We start from the raw sequence: 23,758 nt of genomic DNA on the forward strand, positions 1-23,758 counted from the left end.
ATTGCTGTTGATCTAAGATGGCAACTCATCGCATGTGCCAGTTGAATCTCAACAAGGAAACCAGTCTGTGGTTGTATTTAATTAACGTTTATTGAAAAAGTATGGATTTCAGCAAACAAAGAAAGGCAGGCAACTACAGAGGATACACATAAGTACAAGGTACATGTTTCGTAATTCAATTATTTTGAAGTATTGACCTTAGGCAAATCGATTGGTCTCTGCTCCACTCCTTTGGTGGAGTTCATCAGAAACGTCTTCACCATGGAGTGGAGTTTAGTCAGCTAGCATACAGTTAACTTAGCTAGCTGACTTTAATAACATGTAATGTGTAGCTAGGCTAATAGTAGGCAAAACAAACATATTTTCACGATTTCACTATCATCCAAATCTATCAATCATATCATGTTTTTTGGCTCATTCAGTCGTTTTTACCTGCTTTAAGTAGAATTCTGTCCAAATGAATAATCAATATGTTGAAATACATTGATATGATGAAGACCAAGACATAAAAAATACTCTCTATACACATGTCAGATGTGTGTTCAGCTTACTTGTATTTTGCTAAATTAGTACATTTAAAACTGCTCACTCACTAATATTTGCCAAGCGGTCACTCCAGACTGAAATTGATGAGCTTGTTTTACTGTAATTAATAGTGTGCATGCAAATTAATCAACCACATCGATATTGTATTGAAATCAATGGAACTTGGAAATTACCTGTGGCAACATGTCCCGTTTAAACTCTTCTAAGAGACAAACCTCAAACTTCGGTATACTACATGTATCAGTCGATATGTATTCAACCTCTTTGTTATGGTAAGCCTAAATACGTTCAGGAGTAAAAATATGCACAACAAGTCATGATAAGTTGCATGGACTCACTCTGTGTGCAATAGTGTTTCACATGATTTTTTAAATGGCTACCTCATGTCAGTAAGGTCCCTCAGTTGAGCAGGGAATTTGAAAAACAGATTCGACCACGAAGACCAGGGAGGTTTTCCAATGCCTCGCAAAGAAGGGCACCTATTGGTAGATGAGTGTAAAAAGATAAAAAGATGAATATCCCTTTGAGCATGGTGAAGTTATTAATTACACTTTGGATTGGTGTATCAAAACACCCAGTCATTACAAAGATACAGGCGTCCTTCCTAACTCAGTTGCCAAAGAGGAAGGAAACCACTCAGGGATTTCACCATGAGGCCAACGGTGACTTTAAATTGTAATGACTGGGTGTTTTGATACACCAATCCAAAGTGTAATTAATAACTTCACCATGCTCAAAGGGGTATTCAGCTTTTTTATTAAAATTTTTTTTTTTTACAGAGTTTAATGACTGTGATAGAACTGAGAATGGATCAACAGCATTATAGGTACTCCACAATACTAACCTAAATTATATTGTGAAAAGAAGGAAGCTTGTATAGAATAAAAATATTCCCAAAACATGCATCCTGTTTGCAACTAGTAATCATAGCAAGTAATACTATAAAAAAATGTGGCAAAGCAATTAACTTTTTTGTCCTGAATACAAAGTGTTATGTTTGGGGCAAATACAACACATTACTGAGTACTGCTCTCCATATTTTCATGCATAGTGGTGGCTGCATCATGTTATGGGTATGCTTGTAATCATTATGGGTGTTTAGGATATTTAAAAAAAAAAAAAAAAAAATGTGATGGAGCTAAGCACAGGCAAAATCCTAGAGGAAAACCTGGTTCAGTCTGCTTTCCACCAGACACTGGGAGATTCAAAACATTTTTTTAGCAGAACAATAACCTTAAACACAAGGCCAAGTCTAAGCTGGAGTTTCTTACCAATAAGACAGTGAATGTTCCTGAGTGTCCGAGTTAGTTTTTACTTAAATCTACTTGAAAATCTATGGCAACCTGGAAATGGTTGTCTCGCAATGATCAACAATCAATTTGACCGAGCTTGAAGAATTTTGAAAAAAAGAATGGGCAAATGTTGCACAATCCAGGTGTGGAGACTTACCCAGAAAGACTCACAGCTGTAATCGCTGCCAAAGATGCCTTTTTTGTTGTTGAAATAAGTCAAGGGGTATGAATACCTTCTGAAGGCACTGTATTTCTTATTACCTTAGCCATGGAGACAGTTTAAAAGTGTTCATAAACAGAATTTAACCAGGGAATGTAGACTAGAGCTTCCATGGGGACTGTGGAGCAGGCCAATCATTCAGCGTCCATGTAATAGCCAGGTTATTTTTTTTACCCGAAATTTCTCCATAAGCTGTGTTGAAAGACACTTTCTCAACATAGATCATGTTTTTTTATATGCATGTCTTCTGTCCTAGGAGTGGGTTTGTAGCAAACATTACAGTTACTGGTGCTAACATGTAACTCAACTCAAACTCTCTCTAGCATAGTAGCAACATCAAGATAATGCAGGCTGCAGAGGCTACTACAGACTCCTCACTGAGAGAGGGAATAGAGGTGCTCGGAGTGGGGGACACTGAGAAAACCTCTGGTCGGGAAGAGGAAGGTGACGAAGACGGGACAGATGTGGCAGCTGCAAAAGCAGAGGAGACCAAATCAGAGGATGCAAAAGGTAGGCCCCTCTGGGGTAATGCTAACTACACATTCACAACTTTATGGGAAGAAAGAAGCCTCTACCTAGCTAGCTGCTTTAAGTCCTAAGTGTCCTCAATGGGCTCTATTTTCAGCTAGCGTTAAGCCAGCGCAATTGTGAAACGCACGCTTGTTTGCAATTTCGACCTGTTAAAGTCTGCGTTCTTCTGTATTCAAACCCTAGCACCAGGATTGGTAATTTACCTGTCTTATATGAGCTCGCTTGTGCTGAGGTGGGAGGGGTGTCAATATCTGAGGTGTGTCCTTAAAAAGGTGCGCCAAAGTGCCATTTTCAGTATGCGCTGGTGTGGCTATTTAAGACTAACCGAAAGCTGGTCTTAGCAGTAACAAGGTTTGTTATGACAGGATTTTGTTAATGAAAGTCCAGCCTATCCAGCCGTGGTGCACAGTGCCACGGTGCTTTTTGTGGCCGTAAACCCCGTAAACCTCGTATTTAGAAACATATATATTTTTTATAGCCTCTTCTCATTGAAGGCAGTTTATTTTGTCATGCCCAATGCATTCGCCAGGTAGTCAAGATTATCGCTGAAAGGTTTGGCTCGTGAGACCGCTTTGAAATAAATCTTAATCACCAAAGCTTTATTGAAAGATTAATTGTGGTAGCAGCAAAACAGTGAGCGGACATCCCCTTTTTATCTATGTAGACTATTACATTATTTTAGCCAGCTCCTTTTATTATTTTGGATGTGCATAAAAACCCATCGGTAGGCTATATGCCCATCATGGAACGAGAGTTGAGATAATCCGGTGACACATTTAAGTTATTTTCCTGTAACAATTGCTTGTTTTCTGTTTTAGTTGGATTTTTTTTTTTTAAGCCCTTAGTAGGCTATCCTTACTGAACTATAACGAAAGCTGGTTCAACAGCAATGTGTCTGGTGTCTTTCTTATCCTGGCCATGCATTAGCCAAGTAGTCTATCCATAAAAGGTTTTTAAATGGTCTACACGTGAGGCTTTTGCCAACATGCTTCTGCATTATTCACAATTCACATAGGCCTACCTGCAATGCATACTCCATTTAGCTTGAATTCCTCCCCATTTCCAAAGAGCGCCTCTTGTAAGGCTACCAAAGACGCGCTCCTCCAAACGTAGGCTGTTAACATTTTTCAGTCCATTAACGCCATATGAATGTCAGGCCTAGGATATATCTTGCTTATTGAGAATGTGCCTCACACATACAATACCATTTACGGGAGCCTAGTATTTTTTTCTTTGAGAAGTGCGATGCGTGAAGGCCTATACTCGTTAAAGCCAGTTGCAATGTTGACTGTCAACACTCCAAACATATTGAGCAAACACCGGATTTTTTTTGTAACTGTTGCCTCTGCTATTTAATCCCTTACACTCGTGGGAATTGGCCTATATAGATAAGGCTAAATTGAGATCTTTCTTTCAGAAGAAATATGGAAATGCATAACCATGGTAGCAATTAAAAGGTAACAGTTTGGAGATTATGGGACCGTTATTAGACTAAAGGTGAGGACACAACAGTTCACCTGACAGAAGACTGAATCCGAACATTACACTGTTGGTTTTATGTGCATTCTACATTTACTGTACTTTTCACCTCATTTTTGTTGATAACAAAATCTGAAAATACTCTATATACATTCAGTAGCATAACGAGCCAATGTGGAGTAGGTGCAACAAGGTTTTGAGTGTGTACAGTTGAGTCATTTTAATGCACTTTTATGAATCAAAGAAGAATCTTAAACTATAAGGTCCATTTTTTTCCCCAGCTCTCCTAGCTGTGCGGTTGAGGAAGTATAGAAAGCACACTTGTAGATGTTTTGTTTGGAACACAACCCTGCATCTCCGCCTTTACACAATGTACTGTTGTTGTTTACGCAATCCCAAAACTGTCCATTATCTGGGTCAGGTGGGTGTAATTTGAAAGCTTGTTCTATTGCCAACACGACTAGCTAAATTATAAAATATGATATTACAGTGTTAGGCTTTCACTAGGTAATTCAGAGAAGCAGGTTGTAGTTTTGGTGAGAGTAGAATGGAGTCATGAGTGCATTCAGTTACATGTTCCACGGCAAATCTTCTTCACAATACAACAAATATAACCTAATTCTGTTCAGGACAACCCAGGATATAGTGCCATGACATCTTGTAACTGTACATCAAACATAGTGATCATAAACGTTGACACTGTATATTACATTCGTTTTATCATTATGGAAATGTGAAGTGCACATTTAGACTCACGAATGTTTGGCTTGCCTGTATGACATCAAAGCGGTATTTATTATAATCCTCAATGTCTCATCCTTCAAAATACATAGAGTCCTCGTAATTTACAGCATTTCCCTCACTCAGACAACAAAAACATTTGTTAAAGTTGCCCATTTAGCGGGAGGGAGGGGGCAACCTCTCGTCTGGCGCGGTGCTTAAGTTCAGAACGGCTGTCAGTCAAAACCAATACAGAGCTGTGAAGCGGAGAACCAGTACAGCCACTGCGTTCCAATTTACGCGCTTATCAGTGTCCAAATCTGCCATTTTCAAGCCGTATACTGGTATGAATGTAAAGGGCTACTAATCTGTAGTGTCAATCCACAATGAACTAGGAGGAGAATATTCCGTGCCCTCAGCCGAATTGGAGTTGATGCCCGTCAATAACCTACAGAACGTATTGACGCAAAGACCGTCAATAACCTAAAGAACTTCAGACAAACGCATGCAGTATTAAGCCATGGAACGCCTTGCTTGGCCAGTGAGTGGCCAAGCCCCCGTCACAACTACAACTTGTTTATTTACCAAAACCCACAGCATTTCGCGCCACTGCCAGCAATTGCGCTTATAATAATTGCTTGTGAAAATAGCGAAGATATTTCTGGCTCACCCCCGGACCCCACTCCCGAGTGGCGCAGCGATCTAAGGCTATGCATTTCAAGGTTAGAGGTATCACTACAGACCCTGGTTCGATCCCGGGCTGTATCACAACCGGCCCGTGATCGGGAGTCCCGTAGGGCGGCGCACAATTGGCCCAGTGTCGTCCAGGTTAGGGGAGGGTTTGGCCGGGGTTTGAGGATTTGAGGTCATTGAGGATTTTCTTAAATGGCCACAGATGCTAAAATCTAAGATCATTAACCCTTTACTCAAGTGACATGATTAATAATTTTGCTCACAATGTAATTTCCCTTCATTTAAATTGAGTAACACCTATGACACTTTGTATTTAGACACACCAAATTATCAATGCAATCCTCAAATTTGACATACAGTGGCAAGAAAAAGTATGTGAACCCTTTGGAAATACCTGGATTTCTGCATAAATTGGTCATCTAATTTGATCTGAACTTCATCTAGGTCACAACAATAGACAAACACAGTCTGCTTAAACTAATAACACACAAACAATTATACGTTTTCATGTCTTTTATTGAACACACCGTGTAAACATTCACAGTGCAGGGTGGGGAAAGTATGTGAACCCTTGGATTTAATAACTGGTTGACCCTCCTTTGTCAGCAATAACCTCAACCAAACATTTTTCTCTTTACAAAACTGTTTCAGTTTAGCAATATTCTTGGTATGTCTGGTGTGAACTGCTCTCTTGAGGTCATGCCACAGCATCTCAATCGGGTTGAGGTCAGAACTCTGACTGGCCCACTCCAGAACGTGTATTTTCTTCTCTTGAATCCATTCTGTTGTTGATTTACTTCTTTGTTTTGGGTAGTTGTTCTGTTGCATCACCCAACTTCTGTTGAGCTTCAATTGGCAGACGGATAGCCTTACATTATCCTGCAAAATGTCTTGATAAACATGGGAATTCATTTTATCGTCGATGATAGCAAGTTGTCCAAGGCCTTAGGTGGCAAAGCAGCCCAAACCATGATGCTCCCTCCACCATACTTTACAGTTGGGATGAGGTTTTGATGTTGCTGTGCCTTTTTTTTTTTTCACACATAGTGTTGTGTGTTCCTTCCAAACAACTCAACTGTAGTTTCATTTGTCCACAGAATATTTTTCCAGTAGCGCTGTGGAACATCCAGATGCACTTTTGCAAACTTCAGACGTGTAGCAATGTTTTTTTTTGGCAGCACTGGCTTCTTCCGTCGTGTGTCCTTCCATGATCACCATTCTTGTTTTATGTATCATAGACTCATCAACAGAGATGTTAGCATGTTCCAGAGTTTCTGTAAGTCTTTAGCTGACACTCTAGGATTCTTCTTAACCTCCTTGAGCATTCTGCGCTGTGCTCTTGCAGTCATCTTTGCAGGACGGCCACTCCTTGGGAGAGTAGCAACCGTTCTGAACTTTCTCCATTTATAGATAATTTGTCTTACCGTGGACTGATGAACATCAAGGCTTTTAGAGATACTTTTGTAACCCTTTCCAGCTTTATGCAAGTCAACAATTCTTAATCTTCAGTGTTTTGAGATCTCTTTTGTTCGAGGCATGGTTCATATCAGGCAATGCTTCTTGTGAATTGCAAACTCAAATTTTGTGAGTTTTTTTTAATAGGGCAAGGCAGCTCTAACCAACATCTCTGATCTCGTCTCATTGATCGGACTCCAGGCTAGCTGACTCCTGACTCCAATCAGCTTTTGGAGAAGTCATTAGCCTAGGGGTTCACATAATTTTCCCCAACCTACACTGTGAATGTGTCAGAGGAAGGCCCTAAAAATTGTCAGACTCCAGCCACCCTAGTCATAGACTGTTCTCTCTGCTACCACATGGCAAGCGGTACCGGAGCGCCAAGTCTAGGTCCAAGAGGCTTCTAAACAGCTTCTACCCCCAAGCCATAAGACTCCTGAACATCTAGTCAAATAGCTACCCAGACTATTTGCATTGCCCCCCCCCACCCCCTCCACACCACTGCAGTTCTCTGTTGTCATCTATGCATAGTCACTTTAATTAACTCTTCCTACAAGTACATACTACCTCAACTAACCGGTGCCCCTGCACATTGACTCTGTACCGGCACCCCCCTGTATATATTGTTATTTTTTACTGCTGCTCTTTAATTTCTTGTTACTTTTATCTCTTATTCTTATCCGTATTTTTTGAAACTGCACTGTTGGTTAGGGGCTCGTAAGTAAGCAGAGGGTGGCACACAATTGGCCCAGCATCGTCCGGGTTTGGCCGGGGTAGGCAGTCTTTGTAAATAAGAATTTGTTCTTAACTGACTTGCCTAGTTAAATAAAAACAATTTACATTTAAAAACAAGGCACACCTGTTAATTGAAAGGCATTCCAGGTGACCACCTCTTGAAGCTGGTTGAGAGAATGCCAAGAGTGTGCAAAGCTGTCAAGGCAAAGGTTGGCTATATTTTGACTTTACTTTTTTTGGTTACTACATGATTACATATGTGTTATTTAATAGTTTTGATGTCTTCACTTTTATTCTACAATGTAGAAAATAGTAAAAAATAAAGAAAAACCCTTAAGTCTGTCAACTTTTGACTGGTACTGTATGTCTCTTATGTCATAATATACTGTATGTTACCTTATATGTACATGTGTGTGACACACAGTATTCAAATGTACATAGTTGAAGTCAGAAGTTTACATACACCTTAGCCAAATACACATTTAAACTCTGTAAATATTCCCTGTCTTAAGTCAGTTAGGATCACCACTTTTATTTTGAGAATGTGAAATGTAAGAATAATAGAGAGAAGCAGCTTTTATTTCTTTCATCGCATTCCCAGTGGGTCAGAAGTTTTACATACTAATTTAGTGTATTTGGTAGCATTGCCTTTAAATTGTTTAACTTGGGTCAAATGTTTTGGTTAGCCTTCCATAAGCTTCCCACAATAAGTTGGGTGAATTTTGGCCCATTCCTCCTGAGAGAGCTAGTGTAACTGAGTCAGGTTTGTATGCCTCCTTGCTCGCACAAGCTTTTTCAGTTCTGACCACAAATTTTCTATAGGATTGCGGTCAGGGTCTGTGATGGCCACTCCAATACCTTGACTTTGTTGCCCTTAAGCCGTTTTGCCACAACTTTGGAAGTATGCACCAGTCCCTCCTGCAGCAAAGCACCCTACAACATGATGCTGCCACCCCAGTGCATCACGTTTGGGATGGTGTTCTTCGGCTTGCAAGCGTCCCCCTTTTTTCCTCTAAACATAACCATGATCATTATGGCCAAACAGTTCTATTTTTGTTTAATCAGACCAGAGGACATTTCTCCCAAAATTACGATCTTCGTCCCCATGTGCAGTTGCAAACCGCAGTCTGGCTTTTTTATGGCGGTTTTGGAGCAGTGGCTTCTTCCTTGCTGAGCGGCCTTTCAGGTTGTCGATATAGGACTCGTTTTACTGTGGATATAGAAACTTGTGTACCCGTTTCCTCCAGCATCTTCACTTGCTGTTGTTCTGGGATTGATTTGCACTTTTCGCACCACAGTATGTTCATCTCTAGGAGACAGAACGCATCTCCTTCCTGAGCGGTATGACGGCTGAGTGCTCCCATGGTGTTTATACTTGCGTACTATTGTTTGTACAGATGAACGTGGTACCTTCAGGCATTTGGAAATTGCTCCCAAGGATGAACCAGACTTGTGGAGGTCTCCAATTTATTTTCTGAGGTCTTGGCTGATTTATTTTGATTTTCCCATGATGTCAAGCAAAGAGACACTGAGTTTGAAGGTAGGCCTTGAAGTACATCCACAGGTACACCTCCAATTGACTCAAATGATGTCAATTAGCCTATCAAAATCATTTTCTGGAATTTTCCAAGCTGTATAAAGGCACAGTCAACTTAGTGTATGTAAACTTCTAACCCACTGGAATTGTGATACAGTGAAATATTTTTAAATAATTGTCTGTAAACAATTGTTGGAAAAATTACTTGTCATGCATAAAGTAGATGTCCTAACCGACTTGCCAAAACTTTAGTTTGTTAACAAGAAATTTGTGGAGTGGTTGAAAAACGAGTGTTAATGACTCCAACCTAAGTGTATGTAAACTTCAACTGTATATAAGGTAAAGAGCACATAGGACAGTTAGGGGTTGGGTTTGGGGTCATAAAATTATTAAATTTTAAATAATAATGTGAAAAGCTTATCAGATTCAGATGAATAACATGCTGACCAAGCCGGTCGTGTGCATGTTGATTTTGTACCCCCACACCAGACATGATCAGGACACGCAAGTTGAAATATCAAAACAAACTCTGAACCAATTATATACATTTGGGGACAGGTTGAAAAGCATTAAACATTTATGGCAATATAGCTAGCTAATTTGTCCTGGGATATTAACATTGGGGTGTTATTTTACGTGAAATGCACAAGGTCCTCTACTCCGACAATTAATCCACAGATAAAACCGTTAACCAAATTCCTTTCTCGTCATCTCTCCTCCTTCCTCAGGCTTCTTTTTTTACTTCTTTGGACTTTATGGCGGTTGGCAACCAACTTTACGGTGCATTATGACAACCGACTGGAGTGTGGACGTCAGTTCATCTTTCAATCACCCACGTGGGTTATATGCTCCAAAAAAACAATGAGGAGATGGGAGAGGCCGCAGCGTGTTGAGCGTCACAAGTAGAACCTATTTCTATTTTAGCGCCTGGTCACGTAGACGCTCGCTGAGGTGCGCAATGATTGAATAACATGTATGTGTAGAATTTTTTTTACAACGCTCACGCACACAGCGCGAGTGGTGTGGGGTCAGCATGTTAGAAATCCTTGACCATTAATGCAATATTTGCAATGATTGATATGTAAATTAAATTAGGGGATAGTTAACCTTTTTTATACCTTTTATAGTCAGTCAGATGGTTCCTTACCCTGAAAGTAGTCTATGGGCGAGAAACTGTAATCCATGATTTACAGTTGTTTTAAATAGCCACTATTAACTTGAGGGGATTTGGCCACAAACATTGAACTTTGACTAATTGCACCCATCACCCCAATATGTTTTTTTTGTTAGCCATCTGACTATAAGGTATAAAAAAACTATCCCAACTATCCTTCAATTTATTGAATTGAAATTTGCCCCCAGCCCTATTATGGTGTATTACTTTTTAATGGGATCCTGCGAGATTGAGATTTAGGTCAGATGAAACCATGATTTCTATTTTATGTTTCTGCGTGCAGTTTGGAGATTATTTTAGTTAGCTTAGCACAATTGTTCAAGTTTTTCCGGTATATTAACCAGCAGATCACAATGTTGTATCTGTGTCAATGCCGCTGCCCATCTGCTTACAGATGCCATAATGAGACAGATACAACGCTGTGATCTCTATACATATCTATGCGACAACAGGACAGAGCATGAGGAAGTGGATAGAATCTTGTCACGAGAATTATGTTCTCAGTGTTCATAAACTCAATTGTATTAATTACTCAGCCTGAAACCCAGTATTTGTAAGAAACTGGTTGGAATGAATCAGACGGAGGCCCAGTTACAATAGTCAGATAATTTATTCACGAGAGCGCGCTCCCTATCATTTCCTGTACATTGGTCTATATACAGTGAGGGAAAAAAGTATTTGATCCCCTGCTGATTTTGTACGTTTGCCCACTGACAAAGAAATTATCAGTCTATAATTTTAATGGTAGGTTTATTTGAACAGTGAGAGACAGAATAACAACAAAAATTACCAGAAAAATGCATGTCAAAAATGTTATAAATTGATTTGCATTTTAATGAGGGAAATAAGTATTTGACCCCTTCTCAATCAAAAAGATTTCTGGCTCCCAGGTGTCTTTCATACAGGTAACGAACGGAGATTAGGAGCACACTCTTAAAGGGAGTGCTCCTAATCTCAGTTTCTTACCTGTATAAAAGATACCTGTCCACAGAAGCAATCAATCAATCAGATTCCAAACTCTCCACCATGGCCAAGACCAAAGAGCTCTCCAAGGATGTCAGGGACAAGATTGTAGCCCTACACAAGGCTGGAATGGGCTACAAGACCATCGCCAAGCAGCTTGGTGAGAAGGTGACAACAGTTTCTGTGATTATTCGCAAATGGAAGAAACACAAAAGAACTGTCAATCTCCCTCAGCCTAGGGCTCCATGCAAGATCTCACCTCGTGGAGTTGCAATGATCATGAGAACGGTGAGGAATCAGCCCAGAACTACACAGGAGGATCTTGTCAATGATCTCAAGGCAGCTGGGACCATAGTCATCAAGAAAACAATTGGTAACACACTATGCCGTGAAGGACTGAAATCCTGCAGCGCCCGCAAGGTCCCCCTGCTCAAGAAAGCACATATACATGCCCGTCTGAAGTTTGCCAATGAACATCTGAATGATTCAGAGGACAACTGGGTGAACGTGTTGTGGTCAGATGAGACCAAAATGGAGTTCTTTGGCATCAACCCAACTTGCCGTGTTTGGAGGAGGAGGAATGCTGCCTATGACCCCAAGAAACCATCCCCACCGTCAAACATGGAGGTGGAAACATTATGCTTTGGGGGTGTTTTTCTGCTAAAGGGACAGGACAACTTCACCGCATCAAAGGGACGATGGACGGGGCCATGTACCGTCAAATCTTGGGTGAAAACCTCCTTCCCTCAGCCAGGGTATTGAAAATGGGTCGTGGATGGGTATTCCAGCATGACAATGACCCAAAACACACGGCCAAGGCAACAAAGGAGTGGCTCAAGAAGAAGCACATTAAGGTCCTGGAGTGGCCTAGCCAGTCTCCAGACCTTAATCCCATAGAAAATCTGTGGAGGGAGCTGAAGGTTCGAGTTGCCAAACGTCAGCCTCGAAACCTTAATGACTTGAAGAAGATCTGCAAAGAGGAGTGGGACAAAATCCCTCCTGAGATGTGTGCAAACCTGGTGGCCAACTACAAGAAACGTCTGACCTCTGTGATTGCCAACAAGGGTTTTGCCACCAAGTACTAAGTCATGTTTTGCAGAGGGGTCAAATACTTATTTCCCTCATTAAAATGCAAATCAATTCATAACATTTTTGACATGCGTTTTTCTGGATTTTTTTGTTGATATTCTGTCTCTCACTGTTCAAATAAACCTACCATTAAAATTATAGACTGATAATTTCTTTGTCAGTGGGCAAACGTACAAAATCAGCAGGGGATCAAATACTTTTTTCCCTCACTGTACCTCACATTTCGTCATAAATGTCCCCCCTCCTCTCAGATACAATGGCAACATAGTTCACAAGTCTTCTCCTACTCACACGTTGTCTGCCACCTGTTAAACAATCTACTACAAGCCCAAGGTCTCTCCCCTCCCAGGGTGGTGGCAAAATGTCCTGTAAGGAGCATAGTATTCCAGCTTGTCTGACGAAAAAGGAACAGAAAGTCCTTGTTCTAATTCTTGACTAAAACTACACACATTAGATTTAGTTTTATGATTCTAATAAGTTTCATACAATCATACAGTGACAGGTTAGTATTCTGTTAGTTATAGTTCTACGTTAAATGTATACATAATTTAGTCATTATTCATAAAAACCAAAACATCTTTTTTTTTTTATGATTCGGTCAAATTAACTAATTTACTATGTATGAGTGATGCACCTATATGACATTTTTGGCCGTTACCGATATCCGATATGTTCCTTGCCAAAAAGAGAACAATACCAATAACCGATATTTAACATTTTTGCGGCCTTTTTAAGCAATCTAGTAGATTTAAATAGTTAAAACACACACATGGACGCAGCGGTCTAAGGCACTGTATCTCAGTGCAAGAGGCGTCACTATAGTCCCTGGTTCGAATCCAGGCTGTATCACATCCGGCTGTGAGTCCCATAGGGCGGCGCACAATTGGCCCAGCGTCTTCCGGGTTTGGCCGGGGTAGGCCGTCATTGTAAATAAGAGTTTGTTCTTAATTAACTGACTTGCCTAGTTAAATGAAGGTTACACACACTCTGACCAAAAAGTTATTTTGTTTGCATTTACGTATGTCTCCATTACCAGTAAAACATAATGAAAACCTATTCCTTTCACTTACTGACTTGCTGTGCTGTTTCATTGTTCATTTGTTTAGTCGTTTATTGTGCCTAATCCTTATTGTGGCTAGCTTCACAACACACAACCCCGGCCCATTTCACTAGCCAAATTAAGCTAGCTGGCTGCTTTGTAACGTTAGCTTTGGACAACAAGGTTAAGTAGCTGGCTAGCTATTTATTTTCATGAACTGTTCAATTGAACAACAAGTGGCAACCTAGCTAATACTTACTCAGAAGGATTCCTAAATCATTGGTAAGAATAAATTAAAATGACTGCAGTTTCTACTTGTCATTGTTTTCAAGCTGGTTGTATTGGTGCTAGCTAGGTACCAAGCTAAAGCTAGCTACTCCAGAAGTTGCGGTCGAACAAAATTATGCTTTATTACCAACGCGGTTTTGTAAACACATCGTTCGTGGCCGGTGTTTGTATGTTTGCTGACTTTTTTTGCACAGCTTTGACAGTGCTACTGTATTTTTTTTGACACGCAAAGACCCAAACGGCGTTCCATAGTATGTATGTCGTGAAGCTAATAGCAGTGATGCTATTACTGTGTAACTCCGGTAGGGCAACATCTGAAATATAACGCACTTGGTAGTGTGTACCGGTGCTCGACCAGTCGGCGAAAGCCAACATCACCCACGACAGACCGGTTGATTGTCAAGGGCAATGAATTCCATTATCTTGGCTTTAATGGATTTCGCCTTTGAGTTGTCTCGCTGAAAATATGTTACTCTTTCAAATGACTGCTTGACTGCTCGATCCACACAGCAGACATTGTGGGCTAGTTTAGGAATGCTGTGTTGCGCACAATTTTACCTGGATTCATTACATCATGTACCTTCGTTATATAGGTATGCACGTCAGCTTTGACATCGGTTTTGCACATCGGGCGTTAAACTAGGCATCGGCCGATAGCGATGTTGACATTTTTGCTCATATCTTCCGATTCCGATATGTTCACCGATATATCGTGCATCCCTACTATGTATAGCTTCGTAAGACTAAAATGACCAACCACCCAGCTTTGGAGTAGTTGGAAGTCTGTTTTTGAGAGGAGCTGGCTACTGTGGGAGACTTCTAGTAATTGTGCTAAGCTAACTATGTGCTAACTTCAATCATCTCCAAACTACACGCTGAGACAGAAATGAGTTCGTCTGACTGAGAAAAACAACCTAAATCTCGCAGTATCCCTTTAAGCCATATCAGTGTCTGGAATAATATTCACCATTCTTTCTACCATGAGTCATTTATAAGTCATTATTTAAAAAAATATATATATCTTGACAATACCCGCACATTGTCAAATGCTCATTTGCAATCGATGATTAAAAACGTACTCATCAATTATTGCGGTCACGTTTTCAGGATCTGATCTCTTTTTTTCTCCCCATCTTATCCCCTTATAGCTTTTGCCACCCAGAATTGTTCAAATTAAAAAAGTTCAACGTGTCAAATAATTATCTAAAGTCATGATGACACAGCCCGATATTTAAATTTGAGTTAGGTCTGAAGATGACTCTGGCTTAGCTGTACAATGCTACAAATATTGTTCCATAGGATTAGAATGAGTAGAACGGACATTCCCATCCAAAACAGTGTTGGTTTGTGTGAACAGCAAGTAGACCCTTTTTCACAGACGATCTATCTCTGGCCCAACACCCATTATCCTTATACAGTGCATTTAGATAGTATTCATACCCAAGAAGACTCGAAGGCTATAATTTCTGCCAAAGGTGCTTCAACAAAGTTCTGAGTAAAGGGTCTGAATACTTAATAATAATTATCATGCTGAAACAGGAAAGGGCCTTCCCAAACTGTTGCCACACAGTTGGAAGCACAGAATCGTCTAGAATGTCGTTGTATGCTGTAGCGGTAAGATTTCCCTTCACTAGAACTATGGGGCTTAGCCCGAACCAAGATAAACAGCCCCAGACCATTATTCCTCCTCCCCTAAACTTTACAGTTTGCAAGGTGCATTCGGGCAGGTATCGTTCTCCTGGCTTCAGCCAAACCCAGATTTGTTCGTCGGACTGGCAGATGGTAAAGTGTAATTCATCACGCCAGAGAACACGTTTACACTTCTCCAGAGTCCAATGGCGGCAAGCTTTACATCACTCGAGCCAACGCTTGGCATTGCGCATGGTGATTTTAGGCTTGTGTGTGGCCGCGCGACCATGGAAACCCATTTCATGAAGTTCACGACAAACAGTTATTGTGCTGCCGTTGCTTCGAGGCATATTGGAACTCGGTAGTGAGTGTTGCAACCGAGGACAGACGATTTTACGCACTTCAGCTCTCGGCGGTACCGTTCTGCGAGCTTGTGTGGCCTACCACTTCGCGGCTGAGCTGTTGTTGCTCCAAGATGTTTTCACTTCACAATGACAGCACTTAAAGTGGACCAGGACAGCTCTAGCAGGGCAGAAATTTGACGAACTGACGTGTTGGAAAGGTTGCATTCTATGACGGTGCCACGTTGAAAGTCACTGAGCTCTTCAGTATGGGCCATTCTACTGCCAATGTTTGTCTATGGAGATTTACATGGCGGTGTGCTCGATTTTATTCACCTGTCAGCAACAGGTGTGGCTGAAATAGCCGAATCTGATAATTTGAAGGGGTGTCCACATACTTTTGGTGATGTAGTGTAGCTCAGGCAGTAGGAAGCTCTCTCATCCATTTATATGCAGAGGATACAGTCTTATACTCAGCTGGCACCTCCCTGGGTTCTGCGTTAAACGCTCTGCAACAAAGCTTTCTCTGCCCTTGACCTTTGTTTTGGAGGTGTTCAGAACAAGGTTATGTGGATCATTAAGAAGAATGCTCCAAAACCCCCCCCAACCGGTGTGATTACTACCTCGGAGGGTTTAGAGCTTGAGGTAGTCACTTCATACAAGTACTTGGGAGTATGGCTATATGGTACACTGTCCTTCTCTCAGCACATATCCAAGCTGCAAACTAAGGTGAAATCTAGACTTGCTTTCCTCTATTGTAATCACTCTTTCACCCCAGCTGCCTAACTAACCCTGATTCAGATGACCATCCATAGATTGGCAAGTAAGGGTGCTCTTAAGCAGCTTGATGTTCTTTATCATTTGGCCATTCAGATTTGCCAACAATGCTCCTTATTGGACACATCACTGTACTCTATACTCCTCTGTAAACTGTCCATCTCTGTATACCCGGCGTGAGACCCACTGGTTGATGCTTATTTATGAAATCCTTTTAGGCCTCACTCCCCCCTATCTGAGATATCTACTGCAACCCTCATCCTCCACATACAACACCCGTTTTGCCAGTCACATTCTGTTAAAGGTCCCCAAAGCTCACACATCCCTGGGTCGCTCCTCTTTTCAGTTCGCTGCAGCTAGCGACTGGAACGAGCTGCAACAAACACTCAAACTGGACAGTTTTATCTCCATCTCTTCATTCAAAGACTCAATCATGGACACTCTTATTGACACTTGTGGCTGCTTTACGTGATGTATTGTCGCGCTTACTTTTTTGCCTTTCGTACCATGTTTGTGCTGCTACCGTGTTGTTGCCATGTTGTGTTGTCTTAGGTCTCTCTTTATCTAGTGTTGTCTCTCTTGTCGTGATGTTTTTTTCCTACATTTTTATTTTAAATCCCCCGTCTCAGCAGGAGGCCTTTTGCTGTAAATAAGAATTTGTTCTTAATTGACTTGCCTAGTTAAATAAAGTTGAAATAAAAATATTCGCACTCAGGCCAGGAGCTAGTACTTGATACACAGCCTTTGGCCAAGATAACTGCTGACAAATGCTTCTTGTAGCCGTCAATGAGCTTGCTGCACTTGTCTACTGGCAATTTGTCCCACTCTTCAGCTGTCTTTGAGGGGTGCTTAATTAATAACTTCTTAGGGATGAGACGGGCTGAAATCCCGTTAACGGGATCGATTTGCCAACAGCCAGTGAAAGTGCAGGGCGCCAAATTCAAACAGAAATCTCATAATTAAATTTCCTCAAACATACACGTATTTTACACCATTTTAAAGAAACTTGTTAATCCCACCACAGTGTCCGATTTCAAAAAGGCTTTACGACGAAAGCATACCATGCGATTATGTTAGGTCAGCACCTAGTCGCAGAAAAAGCAATTTTTCCAGCCAAAGAGAGGAGTCACAAAAAGCAGAAAGAGATCAAATTAATCACTAACCTTTGATCTTCATCAGATGACACTCATAGGACTTCATGTTACACAATACATGTACAGTATATTTTGTTCGATAAAGTTCATATTTGTATCCAAAAATCTCAGTTTACATTGGCACATTATGTTCAGTAATGTCTTGCTTCCAAAACATCCGGTGATTTTGCAGAGAGCCACATCAATTTAAAGAAATACTCATCATAAATGTGGATGAAAATACAAGTGTTATACATGGAATTAAAGATATACTTCTCCTTAATGCAACCGCTGTGTCAGATTTCAAAAAAGCTTTACGGAAAAAGCCTGAAACAAGGTTCTAAAGACTTGACATCTAGTGGAAGCCTTAGGAAGTGCAATCGGACCAAATTTACACTATCTTGGATAGGCAAAGACAAACCTACAAACCTCAGGTTTGATTTTTTTTCTCAGGTTTTTGCCTGCCATATGAGTTCTGTTATACTCACAGACATCATTCACAGACATCATTCAAACAGTTTTAGAAACTTCAGAGTGTTTTCTATCCAAATCTACTAAGGTCGCAAAGAAACCCCACTGCATTATCGAATAGAGGTCGCTGTTTCCTGAAGTCCACCATCATCTCCTTTGTTTTGTTGACGTTGAGTGAGGTTATTTTCCTGACACCACACTCCGAGGGCCCTCACCTTCTCCCTGTAGGCTGTCTAGTCATTGTTGGTAATCAAGCCTACCACTGTAGTGTCGTCTGCAAACTTGATGATTTGAGTTGGAGGCTTGCATGGCCACGCAGTCGTGGGTGAACAGGGAGTACAGGAGAGGGCTGAGAAGACACCCTTGTGGGGCCCCAGTGTTGAGGATCAGTGGGGTGGAGATGTTGTTTCCTACCTTCACCACCTGGGGGCGGCCCGTCAAAGTCCAGGATCCAGTTGCACAGGGTAGGGTCGAGACCCAGGGTCTCAAGCTTGATGAGTTTGGAGGGTACTATGGTGTTGAATGCTGAGCTTTAGACAATGAACAGCATTATTACATAGGTATTCCTCTTGTCGAGATGTGATAGGGCAGTGTGATGGCGATTGCATCGTCTGTAGACCTATTGGGGTGGTAAGCAAATTGGACTGTGTCTAGGGTATCTATTAGGGTGGAGGTGATATGATCCTTGACTAGTCTCTCAAAGCACTTGAAGATGACAGAAGTGAGTCATGTCAGTTACCTTAGCTATCTTGGGAACAGGAACAATGGTGGCCATCTTGAAGCATATGGGGACAGCAGACTGGGATAGGGATTGATTGAATATGTCCGTAAACACACCAGCCAGCTGGTCTGCGCATGATTTGAGGACGTGGCTAGGGATGTCGTCTGGGCCGGCAGCCTTGCGAGGGTTAACACATGTAAATGTTTTACTCATGTCGGCCACGGAGAAGGAGATCCCACAGTCTTTGTTAGCGGGCCGTGTCGGTGGCACTGTATTGTCCTCAAAGCGCGCAAAGAAGTTGTTTAATTTGTCTGGGAGCAAGACGTTGATGTCCGCGATGAGGCTGGTTTTCATTTTGTAATCCGTGGTTGACTGTAGACCCTGCCACATATGTCTCGTGTTTGAGCCGTTGAATTGCGACTCTACTTTGACTCTATACTGATGCTTTGCTTGTTTAATTGCCTTGCGGAGGGAATAACTACACTGTTTGTATTCGGTCATGTTTCCAGTCGCCTTGCCATGATTAAATGCTGTGCGGGTAAACAAGAAATATCATAGTCAACAAAGCATGCAGGAGTCATGAGGCAGATAGCAAAATGCACAAGAAAAAATATATAATGACCTGGGGGTAGCCATTGTAAGTTCAGAGTCACCTGCCCCAACAGTGCAAGTGTGCTGGAGGCGAGCGAAAGCTTGTGAGAGAGGGGGGAGTGTGGTGGTAGTACCTGTGCCAGACTGGGAGACAAGCCAGGGCAGACCGTTATCAGATCGCCAGGTGGAATCCAAACAGCAGTGCAGCAGGCAACGGGAGTCGGTGTCATACCCACTTTGGAGAAGCTTTTACTTCTTTTGGCTGATTTCTTGTAGAAAATGCCAGTGGATGGTCTTTGAACAGCAGGGGGAAGCTTCAAGGCCTCTGGATTTGGGTGGGGTAACCTGCCATTTGTTGGGCTCAAAGGCCTCGACACCTCAGTACTAATTGAAGTTGTATCTGGTCTGTCTCAGTTCCAGGTTGGATGGTGTCCTTGGTAGTGTTAATCCTTCCAGGTAATTTTGTCCAACATTAGGTTGTAGGTTTCGAGTTTTGATCTGGAGTGAAGGTTATGCTATGGAGAGTAGCATCCTGTATATGTCCCTGCCGAAAAATTCAAGTTTCTTACTCCAAATCTATCTTTTTGCAAGAAACATGTTGAAAAATGTGAGAGCTCACTGTGTCGCTCTCTCTCTCTCTTTTTCTATTCATATAAGGCAATCAGTCAATTGAAATAAATTAATTTGGCTCTAAATCTATGAATTTCACATGACTGGGAATACAGATATGCATCTGTTGATCACAGATACCTTAAGGTAGGGGTGTGGATCAGAAAACGAGTCAGTATCTGGTTTGACCACCATTTGCCTCATGCAGCGCAACACATCTCCTTCGCAAAGAGTTGATCAGGCTGTTGATTGTGGCCTATTGAAAGTTGTCCCACTCCTCTTCAATGGCTTTTCGAAGTTGCTGGATATTGGCGGGAACTGGAACACGCTGTCGTACACGTAGATCCAGAGCATCCCAAACATGCGCAAATGGTTGACATGTCTGATTATGCAGGCCATGGAAGAACTGGGACATTTTCCGCTGCTAGGAATTGTGTACAGACTTGCGACATGAGGCTGTGCATTATCATGCTGCAACATGAGGTAATGGCGGCAGATGAATGGCACGACAGTGGGCCTCAGGATCTCGTCACGGTATCTCTGTGCATTCAAATTGTCATCGATAAAATGCAATTGGGTTCGTTGTCCGTAGCTTACGCCTGCCCATACCATAACCCCACCACCACCATGGGGCTCACCCACACGTCTGCCATCTGCCTGGTAAAGTTGAAACTGTGATTCATCTGTGAGGTGCACACTTCTCCAGTGTGCCAGTGGCCATCAAAAGGTGAGCATTTGCCCATTGAAGTTGGTTACGACGCTGAACTGCTGTCAGGTCAAGACCCTGGTGAGGACGACGAGCATGCAGATGAGCTTCCCTGAGACGGTCTCCGACAGTCTGTGCAGAACTTCTTTGGTTGTGCAAACCCGCAGATCATCAGCTGTCCGAGTGGCTGGTCTCAGACGATTCCCCAGGTGAAGAAGCTGGATTTGGAGGTCCTGGACTGGCGTGGTTACATGTGGTCTGCGGTTGTGAGGCCGGTTGGACGTACTACCAAATTCTCTAAAACGACGGCTACGGTAGAGAAATTAACATAAAATTCAACAGCTCTGGTGGATATAACTGCAGCCATCATACCAATTGCATACTCTCTCAACCTGAGACATCTCTGGCATTGTGTTGTGTGACAAAACTGCACATTATAGAATGACATTTTGTCCCCAGCACAAGGTGCACATGTGTAATGATCATGCTGTTTAATCAGATTCTTGATATGCCACACCTGTCAGGTGGATGGATTATCTTGGTAAAGGAGAAGTGCTCACTAACAGGGATGTTGAGGCTCCCGAGTGGCGCGGCAGTCTAAGGCACTGCATCTCAATGCTAGAGGTGTCACCACAGACTCGATTCCAGGCTGTATCACAACCGGGTCCCAACCGAGTCCCATAGGGCAGCGCACAATTGGCCCAGCATCGTCCGGGTTAGGGTTTGGCTGGGGTAGGCCGTCATTGTAAATAAGAATTTGCTCTTAACTGACTTGCTTAGTGAAATAAAAGGTTACATAGAATTACAGAGAAGCTTTTTGTGGGTACGGAACATTTTGCGTTTTCTATTTAGGGCCTATGCAACCATACGAATTATGGATTAATAGTAATTAACTTATAATTTACACATCTGTCTTTACTGTTCCCTTGCCAAATTCACGCATCGCCACTGGCCTCTCGCCCACCCCACCGAATACCCGATTCGAAAAATAACGACAGATTGCGGCTGGATGATATTTCACAAAAGTGGGAAAGGTGTCAAACAAGACATGCTCGTATTTAGTTTTTCCGTCAACATTTTGGGGATTTAAAAAAAGGGCCTATTATTTATAGTTATTTCATTTATACTTATACTTGGGATATTGTTTTGTAACAGGAAAGGTAAAAAGAATAGCTGGAGGGCGTCCTTGGATGAGTTTTTCATGGTTGCAAATACCACCGCAATTCAAGAATGACACACTAACTTACTAACACACATGCATGCTTCTGTCCGATTCATCTGTTTTTTCCAGATGGAGACAAAGGTGGAGATGCGATGGAAGGAGAGGGGCAGAAGGGGGAGATGGAAGCAGACAGCAAGATGGAGGGAGGCGATCGAAAGCAGGTGGAGCGAGAGTGGGAAATCGCCTACAGCGATGACGAAATCGAGGACCCCAAAAACTGGATGCCTCCTCCTGACGAAATCAAAAGACTGTATGAGCTCCTTTCAAAAGGGGAGAAGCTGGAACTGAACTTTGTGCCCCTTCCTCGAAGACCGCCTACACCTGAGAGGACCCCCTCTCCCGAGAGGGATGATGAGGACGAGGCGGCAAAAGAGAGGGAGAGGGAGGATAGAGAGCGCAAGTGAGTTGTGTATTCATTTATATCTAAGGTTGGTTATGTTTCCTTCAAGCTCTGGTCCAAGAGGACTACGGTAAGCAGAGTTGTGTTCATTGTGGTACGCAATGGAAAAGCAAAATTAGCGTTTCTTATTGAATAAGTCTAGGGGCTCTATTTTCAAACACAATTTAGTTTGCAATTGCGTCATGTAAAAACTGGCGCACTGGCACTTTATTAAAATATCACGAGCAGCAAAACAGTCAAGACATTCCCCTTTTTTATTTATATTGGACATTATTTTTGTCCAGCTTCTGTGAAAAGTTTGGATGCCCAGTGCATGAAAGGTGTTAGCGACTAGGGAAGCGTGTTTAGGAACAAATTATTTAACGACTTATTGTTTTTCGTTGATCATTTTGTTAAAAAAAATGCATCTTCCACTTTCTTTTGTTGAATCCCGGGAATTACAATCACTGTCCAAGGTTCTGAATCTGCTTGTAAGATATTTGTTTTTTTAACCTTTCACGTTGCAAAGTAACTACTGGCCATTTCAATGGCGATGGTAGGCTATTGCTACAATGCCTTCAGAAAGTATTCACACCTTTTTACTTTTCAGATTTTGTTGTGTTACAACCTGAATTTGAAATGGGATAAAATGTATTACACACAATACCCCATAATGTCAAAGTTGAATTATGTTCTTCCAAAATGTTCCCAATTAATTACAAATGATAAGCTGAATTGTCTTGAGTCAATAAGTATTCAACCCCTTTTATGGCAAGCCTAAATAAGTTCAGGCGTAAAAATGTGCTTAACAAGTCACATAATTAGTTGCATGGACTCACTGTATGCGATTTAATAGGTTTTAACATGATTTTTGAATGACTACCCTAGTCGAGCAGTGAATTTCAAAAACAGATTCAACCAAAGCAGACACTAAATATCCCTTTGAGCGTGGTGAAGTTATTATTAATTACACTTTGGATGGTGTATCAATACAGCCAGTCACTACAAAGATACAGGCATCCTTCCTAACTTAGTTGCCGTAGAATAAAGAAACCACTCAGGGATTTCACCATGAGGCCAATGGTGACTTTAAAACAGGAGTTTAATGGCTGTGATGGGAAAAACTGAGGATGGATCAACAACAGGTGCAGTTACTCCACAATAGTAACCTTGACAGTGAAAACAAGGAAACCTGTACAGAACACATATTCCACAACATGCATCCTGTTTGCAACAAGGCACTAAAGTAATACATTAGATTTTTTTTGTAAAACAAACATTTTGTCCTGAAGTGTTGTGTTTGGGGAAAATCCAATACAACACATTACTGAGTACCACTCCATATTTTCAAGCATAGTGGTGGTTGCATTATGTTATGGGTATGCTTGTAATTGTTTTTCAGGATAAAAAAAAAACAG

The 23,758-nt window shown here is 41.7% G+C and overlaps 1 protein-coding gene across 5 annotated transcripts in view; it reads left to right on the forward strand.

Annotated features, from left to right (window-relative positions):
- The window catches only part of pagr1 (PAXIP1 associated glutamate-rich protein 1), a 29,263-nt gene that overhangs the window by 494 nt on the left and 5,011 nt on the right, over positions 1–23,758 (forward strand). For 2 of the 5 annotated variants that reach the window (XM_071391047.1, XM_071391045.1), the window contains exons 2-3: positions 2,382–2,568; positions 22,031–22,361. In XM_071391047.1, coding sequence (XP_071247148.1) covers positions 2,403–2,568; positions 22,031–22,361 — 497 coding nt within the window. In that variant the 5' untranslated portion in view covers positions 2,382–2,402. Of the gene's footprint in view, positions 1–3; positions 160–2,381; positions 2,569–22,030; positions 22,362–23,758 lie in introns of those variants that run through there. The other 3 variants (XM_071391049.1, XM_071391046.1, XM_071391048.1) reach the window with 2 other exon arrangements.

Source organism: Salvelinus alpinus, chromosome 3 (genome assembly GCF_045679555.1).
Source record: "Salvelinus alpinus chromosome 3, SLU_Salpinus.1, whole genome shotgun sequence".
Taxonomy (NCBI): domain Eukaryota; kingdom Metazoa; phylum Chordata; class Actinopteri; order Salmoniformes; family Salmonidae; genus Salvelinus; species Salvelinus alpinus.